Here is a 13,416-nt window from a genome sequence, read left to right as displayed (position 1 = left end):
TATTGAAATGGAATGATATCAGGTGAATTGAGAGGTAAATGCACTTTGAAGATGGGTCTGAAAAATGATGACCCTTATTCCTCACTCCCAGGAGATTAAAAAAAATGCACAGAGGCACAGAGTAGGAACATTTTCGGATACTTTTTTTTTTTTTTTTTGCCGTACGCGGGCCTCTCACTGTTGTGGCCTCTCCCGTTGCGGAGCACAGGCTCCGGACGCGCAGGCTCAGCAGCCATGGCTCACGGGCCTAGCCGCTCCGTGGCATGTGGGATCTTCCCGGACTGGGGCACGAACCCGCGCCCCCTGCATCGGCAGGCGGACTCTCAACCACTGCGCCACCAGGGAAGCCCTCAGATACTTTTATAACCAAGAATCAGAATAGATTTCTTGCACAGAATTGTTGATTTTTAAGAAAATGTTTGTAAGGGCATCAGTACTTCATGTTATTGTATTATCTCTAATGAAATTTTACATGAACATGAATTGCTGGATGCAGAGAAAATAGACTTACTGCCATTTGGAGAAAAAAAACAGCCAAAAATGTGTTTTTGAAATTAAGTTAGAGGGAAATAATTTGATATATACAACTTTTGAACTGAGGCATAATTGTAGTATATTAAATATGACCGAACTGCTCTACAAAGATATGTTAAGTGTTGAGTGATAGTGATGGAGGTATGTATGGAGGGTGAGAAGGCTAAACCATGGGATGAGTTGGAAATTTTGAGACAAATCTAAACTCTACTAAATTCTATCATTGTAAACTCTGCTGTTAGATTTTGTTAAATAGGAAGGCAGTATTGGAAGCATTGTTTTGAGATCCATCCTGTTTCCAACTGCGAACACTGGTCTCAGCTGTCCCACAGTGCCTTGCATGTAAAGGTGCTCAATAAATATTTGAATTGATGAGAAAATGTTTACTCTAGCCTGTTAGTTTTCCAGGATCTTATAATTGCACTTATTTGTATGTTAAGTCTAGGGTGAATTTAAAAATCTTATATAATGAGCATCATGAAAACAGACAATGGTATACACTTTTCCTAGACATCTACAATTTTAGAATCTGACAACCATGTATACATATTGAGGACATAGACAAGCAGAATAAAAAGTGAAATAGCACACGAACAGTGAAATACGTATGTAAGGGTCAGCTGCATTTTGGAGGGTGGGATAGCAATTATTTAATTTGGATAAAAGGGAATAATCCTGTTCACATTGGACCTGGGATTATTATTTTCTCATCTTACAGCGTATTCCCATATTGGCACTTAAAAGGCTACATGCTATGTATCCTAGATGGTGAAGGTTGGACTAAATTGTGAAGAATTAAAAATACGTGATTTTGATCCTATACTGGAAGTATTCAGATTCTAGACTTAAGAAATCTCTTAATTACACTGTTCTCAGTTGTTTTTCACCTAGATCATCTTCGACAATGAAAGCAGGAGCTTGTATTGTCTCTGCAATTTCAGCTTCAGATGGGAGTAATTTGGGGAACATTTTCTCTAAGAGGATAAACCAAGGTAGCTTTGTACAGGAAATGACCAGTGACATTCTGTAAACCCATTTCCTGGCCATGAGTGCTTATGTAAGTGAGAAAGCCACTAGTGGACACAAAAATTATCTGGAGAGAATTAGGGACAACTCTAGTGGGTGGAGATGGCAGTTGCTAGGGAATGCAGCACACAAGTAAGGACACCAGGTGGCACCCTTTATTAACAGTGTTATATTGGTTCCTTCTCCCCCCTGCCTCCCTCCAATGGAGGTAAAATCACAGACTAGCAAGGAGTTGAAGGAACCAACCCCCTGTTTCTTACTGTTGTGGCTAATGACCCTTGGCTCCTTCTCCAGATTAGAAAATGTGAAAATCCCATTTTATATTTCATTATGTCTGCCACACATGGTTGAAGGGAAGGAAGCTTCATGCATCTGGTAGCTATTACCAGTTGGTCTTCCCAGGAGGTGACTTCCCTGATCTTTGTGTCAACTTGTTAGCTTTACAGTTCTCATTTTTAATACCTACTGCAATACACACAAGAATATACCTGTTTTGCCACTTGGCTGTACAAGACCCACTCACAGCAATGGGTTTAGGAGTCCTTCCCTGTTGCTAACAGGTCATCTCCCCCAGGGGTTCCAAGGATCTGTCTGGGTCAGATGAGAGATGTATCTGTACTATTTCTCTGGAGCCCAAGTGTTTTGGCATAGGTTAACCTTTTTGTAAGGTAATTTCTCTAAATAGCAATGAGGCAGAAAGGCTCCTAGAAAATAATCTTAGGCTGAAACACGTATGAAATAATATGTAAAGGTATTTCTGTGCATGCTCTGCCATCCCATACACCCCACCCATGAGTTAGAAAAACTATACCACGGAATCTAGTGACAGCAAGCTTGGCAGTAATCTCGCCGAAGTAACTGTACTAGGGAAAATGTTTCACGAGTAAATTTTGACAGGAACATGGAAAATATCTGGAGCAACAAAGTCCTGGTTAACTGGATGAGAACACAATGGAACATTGGAGGCTAAGGAATCCATGAAACAGATCCATAGGCATATTGACCTGACACCCCGCCTCCCTTCCCGCCTAAGCTCCCTCCCCTTTCTTCCATCACGGCCAATCAGGTTGCCTAGTTCAATACACTTCTCAGCGCTCGAAAGAGTTACTCAGGAGTCATTTCCACGTAGGTCAACGCGCCGGACAGGCGGCGAGCAGAAACTATTATATCCGTTTTAAATCCCAGCGCTTGGGAACAGACCTTATGGCTGTACCCCAGTCTTGTAATTCTGAGCTAGGGGTTAGTTTCAGCTCTGGTCCCTCGGGTCTATCAAATGCCAACCGTAGCACCCTGGGGGCGTGGTTACCGTTTTGTTGGGGCTCTGGGAAGTGCACTTATCTGGGGGACCGGGCCTGATAATACCATAAAAGGGTTGGTTTTCTCAGTTCTGAAGCCGTGTTCTGCCGACTTTCTTCTAGGAACCATACTCGCGACTGCATTGTGCGAAATCCTTGGTTCGCAAGTCCCCTGTCCTCTACTTCCTAGACCCTTTCATTGGCTCCGCCCCTATAAGCAGTACTCGTCCACTCTGGGAACGCCCTCTTGGCGTAGAGACCGCTCCCCCTCGCCTCCGCTCCTCCTACCCAGCTCGTAGCTGAGCCCAGGCGGTAGTTCGCGTTTTGAGCCGCTCGTGCCACCATAGCTGTTGCTGCAGCTGCCGCCGCGGAGCTGAAATCGCTGAGCGCGATGCCTGAGGGCGCTGCGAGCCGGGCGGCCCACGCGGCCCGGGGCTGGTGAGGCTGGGCCCGAGTGGGGGCGCTGGCGAGTAGCAGGGGCTTCTGAGGGAGCGGAAAGTGAAAGGTTTAGGGCTCCTGCGGCTGGCCGAGAGCGAGCTCAGGAGGGTCGTGGGTGGGGGAGGGAGGCTCCCGTGGCAGAACGGGTTGCAGGGCCACAGCGAGCCCCGCCACGCTGAGTGTCCCTGCGGCCGCTAGCGCAGGTGCTCAAGGACCCCGTGGGACTCCTCGGTGGCCTCGGCGGCCTCCTTCTTTGGACACTGCAGATGCCATGAGAACAGTTGGGAATTAACGGGAATCAGACCGGCCACTAGCCCTTCTAGGGCCCATCCCATCCTTTCAGTTGAACGCCTCTGGCAGGTGTGGCCCTGGCGTTTCTTCGCAGCTCAGGCTTTTTAGCCCCCCTTTACATGAGTCTGTCCTTCAGGCGTTGTAAGAAACTGCACTGGGCTTGAAGGTGGGGATGAGGCGAAGGGAGAGGGCAGTACCTAGAGATAAGAGCTGCAGACACGGCTAGGCGGAAGGTAAGGTGGCTTCTGCCATCTCAGGTCAGTGAGAGGGCATACTGGAAGGCCCTGTGGAGTGGGAAAGCAGTGCCGCTGTTGAGACAAGTCCTAAGATTGCGCCAGGAAGTGTCCCGGGGGGCTCCTCATTATGATGGCTGTGGAAGGGTCAACCATTACCAGCCGGATCAAGAACCTTCTGCGATCCCCATCCATCAAATTACGCAGGAGTAAGGCAGGAAACCGGCGAGAGGACCTCAGCTCCAAGGTGAGTCCTAGTATTGGGAGCCACCTCTTTCCTCCCCTACCCTCCTCTGCTCCATGTCCCTCTTACATTACCTTGGGAAAGAGGAGAACTGGAAGCTCACTTTGGCTCTAAAGGACCAAGTGTGCCCATCTCTGCCCCTCAAGAAAGCAATGAGCAAGCAGGGATGAGCATGCTGAGATTCATCTATGAAAAGGGAAGAACATGAAGGCAACCCGGGTTCATTTGTGGCCTCACTACAAATTAAATCTGTGCTTGGGGAAGCCAGTTGATATGCTGTGACTCAGTTTTCCTTCTTGGAAGAGGGTAGTGGGACCTCATATCTTGTGAAGGACTAAGCTGCCACTAATGTAGCCGCAAGTGTTAGTGTCACAGCTGGGGTTATGTAAGACAGTGGTAGCAGAAAGAAATATGCTAAAACACCTAGTTAGAGGAATTGGCTAGGTAAATGCTCTTCCCTGGTGTCAAATCGGCGAGGTAAATGCTCTTCCCTGTTACTTATCTATTCAAGAGACCTGAATTAATTTAACTGGAGTTTCTTGGCTTTTTAGGAATGGTAACATGCAAGGGGCCAAATATCTGCTAGCCAAGCAATTCTGGTTTGCCCTTGAACATTGCTTATCTCATTCACTGTATCCCACCCTGCTTCAGAAGTTCCTCAGAGACCAAGTCCCTTTCCATCCCCTCCATGTCTGGGTGTAGGTGTTTATGCTTCTTCAACTTTGTAGAGCCCCACAAGTTTGGGAATACAAAAGTAGACTAATTTATTTAATCCCTGAGGGAACCTGGGGCCTTGTTCCCACAGGATCAGATTAGGCTTTTGTGTCTTATAAGCAGCCTGTAAACACAGTAGCCTTGTGTAGTGCAGGATTGCTACAGGGAGAGGCATTTGAGACAGCAGCATTTTGTTGCCTTGCCTGTATCTCTTAAGAGATGAGTAAACCCAATGAGGAATGATTTAGAATGCTAATGTACAGCATGGCAGAGTTCTGGGAGGGCTTAACTCAGATCCCTGTCCCTTAGCAAAACCTTACTTGGATTTGGTCAGAAGGTGAACACCTTTGCTGTATATTTCATTCAACAGGAATCAAAATTGGGCACAAGGTTCCATGGCTGTGGAGATAGTGACTTTTCCGAGGGCTCTTATTAATCATTGTTCATAGTCTCCAGAGGCAGGAGAATGAGCCTGAAACATAGACACCGTCTTAGATTTGGCTCCGTTCACTCATTTGTTGTGTTGGATCATTCTTAGTACTTAGTACTGGTATTCTTGGCTGGTAACTTGGCAATGACCAGCACTATTAGAGCCATCTTCTTGTATCTTTGGCCTCTTTTTCTGACCAAGAATGGTATAGGTAATAGAAATGTATGATGGGAGTTTAGTCTTCAGTATTAATACTTATTGTAATTTTGGTCGTACTGTAAGCTCTGGTATTCTTGGCTGGTAACTTGGCAATGACCAGCACTATTAGAGCCATCTTCTTGTATCTTTGGCCTCTTTTTCTGACCAAGAATGGTATAGGTAATAGAAATGTATGATGGGAGTTTAGTCTTCAGTATTAATACTTATTGTAATTTTGGTCTGGAATCTGGATGGTACGGTTACCATTCTTTAAAATTTACCATGTTGTTCATCATTAATGCATTCTACAAACATTTATTGTGTGCCTATTATGTGTAGAATCAGCAATGAATAAAACATTATATCCTTGCCATCAAAGAGCTTGTGGCTCATCAGACATGTAAACAAATAATTACAACATGGTGTGGTAAGTGCTGTCCTAGAAGTATGTATAAAGGTGTTAATGGCAGCACAGGGAAGGGAACCAAAATCAGCTTAGGGGGATTAGAAAAAAACTTAACAGAGGAAGGGATGCTTGAACTGTGAGTCCTGAGGCAAGAGAAGAGGAGAAGCTCTCAAGGAAAACAGTGAAAAAGGGAATCCTTGGCATCACCATTAAACATCCCTGCTTCAAACAGGAATTCAGTGCTTCAGACTGCTTTAAATGGCTTTGTTTGTCCTAAAGCTGTGAATGAAGGAAATACTTAGCTGAAGTTGAATGACTCTTGAACAGTCTGACAGAGCAAGAGTGCTGGTGCATATCTTTAGCACCCAAAGTAGTAGTTGCCTTTGTGTGCCTCGGACCTTGCAGATGCCTGACTCCCCACACTCCTTACTGAAGACTCTACCTGAGATGATTCTAAAAGCCTGCCTTGTGGTAACCAACATTAAGACCTGGTGTACAAGGCTTTGTGAGCTGCTCTAATATGTGGTAGCTGTGGTAACAGTCAGAGAGCTTGTGCTTCATGGATAAATAACTCTAAAACAAAATTTGAAGACCAAAAGACATATGCCTTTTGTGTGGGGTGGGGACAAAAAAGGAAGCGACAGAGGGCCTTTCTGCAGCTCTTACCTCATATGGCCTGCTGCTTTGAATCATAACTGTTCCTGCTGTCTAAAGTAGGCTTTTCACCAAATTCTCCACTTATTTTTAGATCCAACTCTATATTTACTGGAGCCACAGGGCCTTCTCTCACTAGCCCTACTACCTTGGAACCAATCTCTAATTGTTCTTTTATGTATGTCTTCATTTCCTAAGGTCAGGGCCATGTTCTTTATTTCCTTTACACTACACTGTGTAGTACAGTGTAAGGAATGCACTAAATACTAAATGAATAAATGAATGAGAACAATTTAAAGATGTCAAATATAGTGGGGATAAACTTGAAATTCCAGAAGAGTAGCAAAAATGATCAGGAGGAGTTTGTGACCTCTTTAGAAGAGAAATCAAAATTAGGAAGAATAAAATGTGAAAAAAAGAAATAGAGATGTAGCCTATTTAGGTGTGAAGGGCATTAGAGAGAAAGGAAAGTAGTGTTCATTAAAGGCTTTTTAATTCAGGAGAGACCTAGTTAAAAATATGGTTAAAATATGGTTAAAAGCCAAAGTGAGAGCCAGTAGAGATGGGGATTTAAGTTATGAGAGAGAGTAGATGAGAGCTGAGATTTGTATTTAACTTTCTCCAAGGGAGGGAAGGAAGTCTCTGCAGTGTAATAGAATTGGAAAAGAGTAATTTGAGGTTTTATGCCAGATCTGCTGAGTCTTGATGAAGTGTAACTCAAAGTTATCAGTTGTAAACACTCTTCAACTTCAAATACTGTGCAATTGTCAGTTCTTTCTCTCATCTCAGTTGAACTGTGTTTTCCTTAATAAGCAAATGTGTGTGCTCTTGGTGGCTAACCCTCCCCCTCTTTTCTTAAAGTTTCTGAAAGATTTTTATGTGGAAGGAGCTGGATTGTTTTTCATTTTAACAAAGGACAGAAATGGACTGAAGCCAAGCAGGCAAGATTTAAATTAGGGATACAAAAGGATTGCCTGTGCTGGAGGGTTGTTAGGTTTTGAAAAAGTGAGTGAGGGAGGTTTTGAAATCTTCTTCCTTATTAATAGCCATTAATACAATCCGAGTTATATATTATCCCTTTGGAAACAATGGGCAAGGTGACTGCAACTTTCTTCTAGTTCTCAGTTTTTATGAATATAAGTCTAATTCATATCATCCCCCACACCATTTCTTCTCCCAGTGTTTCTCCGGCCTGATTGTATGGTAGAGCTTTGAGCCTTTTAGTATGTGGCTGTAAGAAGAATTTGTGTAGGTGAGTTTCATAGAGAAGAAAAAACTGGCAGTAATCTAATTTCAGCTTTGGATTAGTGTTTGAGCCCAGGTATTAGTATTGAGACTCTTTATTATGCCCATTTGGCAGTGAGGAGTCATATTCATTTTTTAATATAAATTTATTTATTTACTTATTTATTTTTGGCTGCGTTGGGTCTTCGTTGCTGCACACGGGCTTTCTCTAGCTGTGGCGAGCCGGGGCTACTCTTCGGTGCATGGGCTTCTCATTGTGGTGGCTTCTCGTGTTGCAGAGCACGGGCTCTAGGCGTGCAGGTTTCAGTAGCTGTGACTCATGGGCTCTAGAGCACAGGCTCAGTAGTCGTGGCGCGTGGGCTTATTTGCTCCGCCGCATGTGGGATCTTCCTGGACCAGGGCTCGAACCTGTGTCCCCTGCATTGGCAGATTCTTAACCACTGTGCCACCAGGGAAATCCTTTTTTCAAAGCATTTATGGATCACTGGCTGGCTCTAGCTTGATGGCGCTCAACTTGGGGGAGAGGTCAGGAGGGCAGTAAGACATCAGAATACCTGTGCAACTTTTAAAAAAATACGCATTCCTGGGCCCCATCCTATCTATATGGAATCAGAACCTCTGGGGGTAGAGTTTGTTAGTTGTGTATATATTAAGTTCCACCAGAAGCCCACTGCTGGTTTCAGCCCACCCTGAAATCTGTTGGCTTCATACCCAAGTCCTCATTGAGGCTTCTTGAGAATATATAAAGCTAGCCCAGTAAGTATACTCTTCTCCTTGAGTAGTTTTCTTAATCTCCATTGTATCTTTGGACTGATTGCTCTGTTAAACTGCTGTATCAGGGATAGATCTGAGAGAAGTGCCCTGTTGTAGGGTAAGATGTAAGGAGCTGGTCATTGCCTTACTTAGATCAGCAGGAATTTCCCTTGGGGGCAGAAATAGGAAAACTTTATGATAATATCCCTGAGTCCTAGCCAGTTTTTTTGTCACTATTCCACTACCCACTGCCCTTGGGACTCAAAGCAACCAAGAGTTTTTAGTGTTTAATACATACTCTCTGGGCTCCCCACCTAGAATAGATGACTGAGAGTAGAGGCCTCTGTGGCCAGCAGCCCTGCCCCTCACCTGTCTTTGTGAGTGAACTTGGGCAAGTTCTTGTTGAGTTTTCTGTCTATGATATAGTCTTCAGTTAAGGCTTGTGAAGTGGCTTGAGCTCCTCAGAACAGGTGGTGTACAGGGAAAAGTGTGAGGTGTTCTGGTCTTGTTCCTTTGATCTCCATTTCCTTTTCCTTCTGGTGCCTGCAGCTGCCCTCAACCTTCAAAGTAAGTCTTACTAGAGAGAGAGGATTCTTCTCTCTGCAGCCCAACACCTCTTGCTTTGCTGTCTAAAATAGCCCAGCCTCTTCAGGCTTTAAGTTGTCTTGCAAAGCCTCCCCTCATCTATTTGGCCTCACTTATTTCGGAGTCTAACAATACTGCTGCTTTCCAAGTTTCTTTTCCCTCTGTCAGCTTGTAATTTAGGGCAAGTTTCCCCTGTTGGATCTGTTTGAGTCACTGTCTTCTTTCTTGCTAGTATTTTGACTGTCTTTGGGGCCATTGGTATTTCTCTGACTTCACTTCTCTCTCCCGTTTGTTATCCGTGTGTTTTCATTTCTTGACTAATGAAAAAACATTCATAGAAATGAGGCTTCAGCCTGACCTCTATAACCTCTCTGTCAACCCTCTGAGTCTCAAGTTGGACTTGTGGCTGTTATCACTGCCTCTTTGTTTGGAAAACAGTCTAGGGCTTGAAATTTGGGACTATGTTTATTCAGACTAAGCTTCTCTGGGAACATGGTCTGTCCCACTGTTGTTCTCAGAGTATCTGTTGGTTTTTACTTCACATCCAGACTGCTCTGTTGGTAGGGAAAAAAGCTACAGTGTTTTCAGTAGGATTTGTTATATTATGAATCACATTCCCACTGCTACAAGCTAAGCCTCTCCTCTGGGCTCTGTTGTTTAATGCAGGACAGGGCCAGGTTTCTGTCAGCTTTCTTTCACATCAGTTCTTAGTAGAGGTGTGGAGTGAGAGCTGCCCACCTGTTTGGAAGTTTACTGAATCAAATCCACATCGTGGATTTTACTTTAACTTCTGTTACCTCTTTTTAAAAAATGGGGGGTAGCGGGAGGGCAAGAAATAAAGTGGCAGACAGATTGGGCAGTGTAGATCTTTAGGGTTGGTATTTTTGGTTGTTCAGATTTTCCAAATCTTGGTTTCCTTCCTGCTAACTGTTGTATCAGCAAGTTCACAGTGCTTCTTAATTGGCCACAGCATTTTCCTCTGGTTTTGAAGGACGCTTACAGAAGAATGAGTTCATATTATGGATGTCTCCTCTTAGACTTCTAGGGAGTGAATTCCACCCTCTCTCATTTTATCACAGAGAATGTTTGTAATGCTCTGTGTGTTGCTTCCCTAGTCTATAAAACAATCTCTTTTTAGGTTAGATTTTTAAATTTATATACTTTATCTCCCCCCCTAAACCTGGAATGGAGCTAAAGATACTTTCCCTTCCCTGCCCCTTCATTCATAGTTGAGATTTAAATGTAGTAGAAGATCTTGGAACAACACTTTGTGAGACCACATGGCGTTTTATTTTGTTTTTTTTTTCCCCACTTTGTCACATTCTCTTTTGGAGGAATCCTGAGAAGGAATTCCTCAGGTTCTTCTGGGTTTGAACATTGCTTCTCACTTGTGCTGAGCTCACTAAGTTTCTGACTTCCTGTCATACCTCTCCTTTGTCTTTGCTTTCTTTGTACCTTTAGTGGTGCTTCTGATCATTTCCCCGTGAGTTCAGCTGACCCATTAAAGGTGCTTGCACTTAAAAACGAAACTTAGGGGCTTCCCTGGTGGCGCGGTGGTTGCGCGTCCGCCTGCCGATGCAGGGGAACCGGGTTCGCGCCCCGGTCTGGGAGGATCCCACGTGCCGCGGAGCGGCTGGGCCCGTGAGCCATGGCCGCTGAGCCTGCGCGTCCGGACCCGCATACCACAAAAAAAAAAAAAAAAAACACGAAACTTAAAAAAATTGTGAAATATAACAGACATTGAAAAGTTTATGAAATATAATAATATAACCTTGTATTATGAATAATTATAAAATGATTGCTCATGTAACCACCACCCAAGTCAAGAAATAGAACACTGCCACGTTTCTGAAGGATGTGATGCTAATGGTGTCATTAAGGTGAGATGAGATTTTTGTCTTATGTAATTAAGATGATTTTATTGTTAAAAATTAAAATACTCAAGGACTTGATCTTGACTATTTGTTCTTTTCAAGTTTCTTCTTCTCTATCCATTATAGATTTGTGCTATTCAGCATTTCCAGGTAGTATGCTTATTGGAACCACCCCTTTCCAGCCTTTGTTGTCAGTGCTTCCTGTCTTTATCTTACAATAATAATACTAGAAATAATAATATTTGTAGTGGTAATAATGGCTAACATTTATTGAGTTTTTTGCTGTGTACTGTGCTTAAGTATGTACGTATATTATATCATTTAAGTTTCACACCACCCTACTGTAAGTACTATTACTATCCCCATTTCGTAAATGAGGAAACTGTTGCTCAGAGAGGTGGTTATATAGCCAGTAGATGACTGAGCTGGGATTCAAATCTTGGCTGTCTTAACTCCAAAGCTTGGTCTTAATCTTTATCCTGTACTCTTCCCAGGGAGTCTTCACGTGCAAAACATGACACTGAGCACAGAAGTATGCCCAGTATTGCTATAGCCGGGAGTCACATCTGCGATCAGCTTGGAAAAGGGCAGTACCTTAAAAAATATACTTTTCCCGCAACATTCCCCATAAAAGTTAATTTAATGAACTTCTTAGAATGTTATTTTAGAACCATCATTCAGTAACCCTTGTCCCTTGCATCCTTGCTTCTCTTCCCACTCCCAACTCCAGATTTCGTGAACTGTATCCCAACTTCTCATTCTATGGTACCGTTAGGAACTGTACAGCTCGTGATTCTGTGGGTACGTGAATGTCAAGTTGACAGGGCACAGCTGTGTGGTTCCAGATGACCATAAGCCACAAGCAGTTGCTGCTTCTCTCTTAGGGTTGGAGTGAGGTGGGGGAGTGAAGTGGAGACCAACAGATGCCTCTGTCGTTTTTGTGTGTGGGTATCATGAGGCTTTAAACTGTTCTGCTCTTAGTTGGCGGTTGATTGTGTAGCTCACACTCCTGACTGCTTGTTAGTGCCACCTACCCCAAATCTCTCCTTCTTCATCCCCATTCTCCACCTCTTTGTTACCTCTGTGGCTGTCCCTACGCACAACTGACCTTATCTTTGAAGCTGTGGAGAGTCGCTGAGTTGAAATGCCTGTTTTCTGTGAAAAAAGCTGGATCTAAAATACCCTGTGCCAGGGCTGACCTGGATGATGACAGTTGGGGCTCAGTGAACATGGAAATGAGGTCATTTGCCCACCTGACTCTGTTTGGCTGGGTGGGCTCTGGGGTTGCTAAGTTCCTTGAGCAAGTGCCTTGCCTCACCTGATCTCAAACTTGTATTATTTTGATTTATTTCCTCAAATAGGCAACAGTGATAACATTATGGGTACAAAAGCATGGGATCTTAATGCATGCTTTCCTGCAGCTGCCCCAGTTAGTCCTGAGGAGAGGAAGCCCCAAGCTAGTTTGTGATCCTGGGGGAGGAGCTCGGAGCATGCTCAGAAATCTTGACTCTTGCCATCACTCAGCTACTGCCTAGAGAAAAGCAAGCAGCTGCTTGTCAGGACTAAACATGCAAGGGGCAGGCTGCAGGCTTGCCTCTGGTACCCTGACACTATTGGTCAGCTTCTATTTGGCAAAGCACAGTATCTTTGCACACCCTGATGGTTTTCGTACGACGTAATAACCTGCTGCTGACTTTTCTGAACATGCCCTTTCTCCTTATGCTGTCCTTCCTTCCCCAGGCTGCTTTGGTCTCCCACTTGAGGCCTCCACAGCAGCTGTGGTAGAGACTTTCCTTCATAGTTGGCTGTTGAACAGGGCTTCTCTGAGTTGAGGTGTAGACAGATTAGTGGGTGGGGGCAAGAGGCCAGTGGTCCTGTTAAAATGCAGATTGAGATTCAGACCCACCCCGAGACTCTGCATTACTACCAGGCTCCCAAGTGACGTCCATGCTGCTCTTCCTTGGGCCATACTTTAAGTAGCCATGCTGGTGGTGTGTGTGTGTGTGTGTGTGTGTGTGTGTGTGTGTGTGTGTGGTGGGGGCTGGTGGGACAGCTTCCTCACTTCTGAGGGAACTGGATTCTCTCTCATTTGTAAAATTGGAATACTGATGGCTTTCTCCCAGGGCTGTTGTGAGGATTCAATGAGATTTAATGAATGTGAAAGCACATTGCAAGATCTAAATAAGTTTACAGCTATTAAGGGGTTGCTAATATTATCAGGGTCCACAGATTTCTAGAATATCCAGGAATTTTCTTCTAATTTGCTGGCAAGATTTTATTCCTTCAAGTTTCCATTTGTGAGAAGTCCTTTTTTGCAGGTTCAACCTCTTCTGTTCCAGCACTGAATCATCCTCCCTGTGCAGCTTTTTTTTTTTTTTTTTTTTTTTTTTTTGTGGTATGCGGGCCTCCCTCTGTTGTGGCCTCTCCCGTTGCGGAGCACAGGCTCCGGACGCGCAGGCTCAGCGGCCATGGCTCACGGGCCCAGCCGCTCCGCGG

At 44.3% G+C, this 13,416-nt stretch overlaps 1 protein-coding gene across 3 annotated transcripts in view; it reads left to right on the top strand.

The window, feature by feature from the left end:
* Positions 1-3,196: 3,196 nt before the first annotated feature.
* MAPKBP1 (mitogen-activated protein kinase binding protein 1) overlaps positions 3,197-13,416 on the top strand; it is a 52,505-nt gene continuing 42,285 nt past the window's right edge. For 2 of the 3 annotated variants that reach the window (XM_007115325.4, XM_007115324.4), the window contains exons 1-2: positions 3,197-3,293; positions 3,842-4,064. In XM_007115325.4, the coding sequence (XP_007115387.1) occupies positions 3,948-4,064 (117 nt within the window). In that variant the 5' untranslated portion in view covers positions 3,197-3,293; positions 3,842-3,947. Of the gene's footprint in view, positions 3,294-3,322; positions 4,065-13,416 lie in introns of those variants that run through there. The other variant, XM_055088301.1, reaches the window with a different exon arrangement.

This window comes from Physeter macrocephalus, chromosome 11 (assembly GCF_002837175.3).
Source record: "Physeter macrocephalus isolate SW-GA chromosome 11, ASM283717v5, whole genome shotgun sequence".
NCBI classification, from domain to species: domain Eukaryota; kingdom Metazoa; phylum Chordata; class Mammalia; order Artiodactyla; family Physeteridae; genus Physeter; species Physeter macrocephalus.
This window is presented reverse-complemented; position numbering and strand designations above follow the sequence as displayed.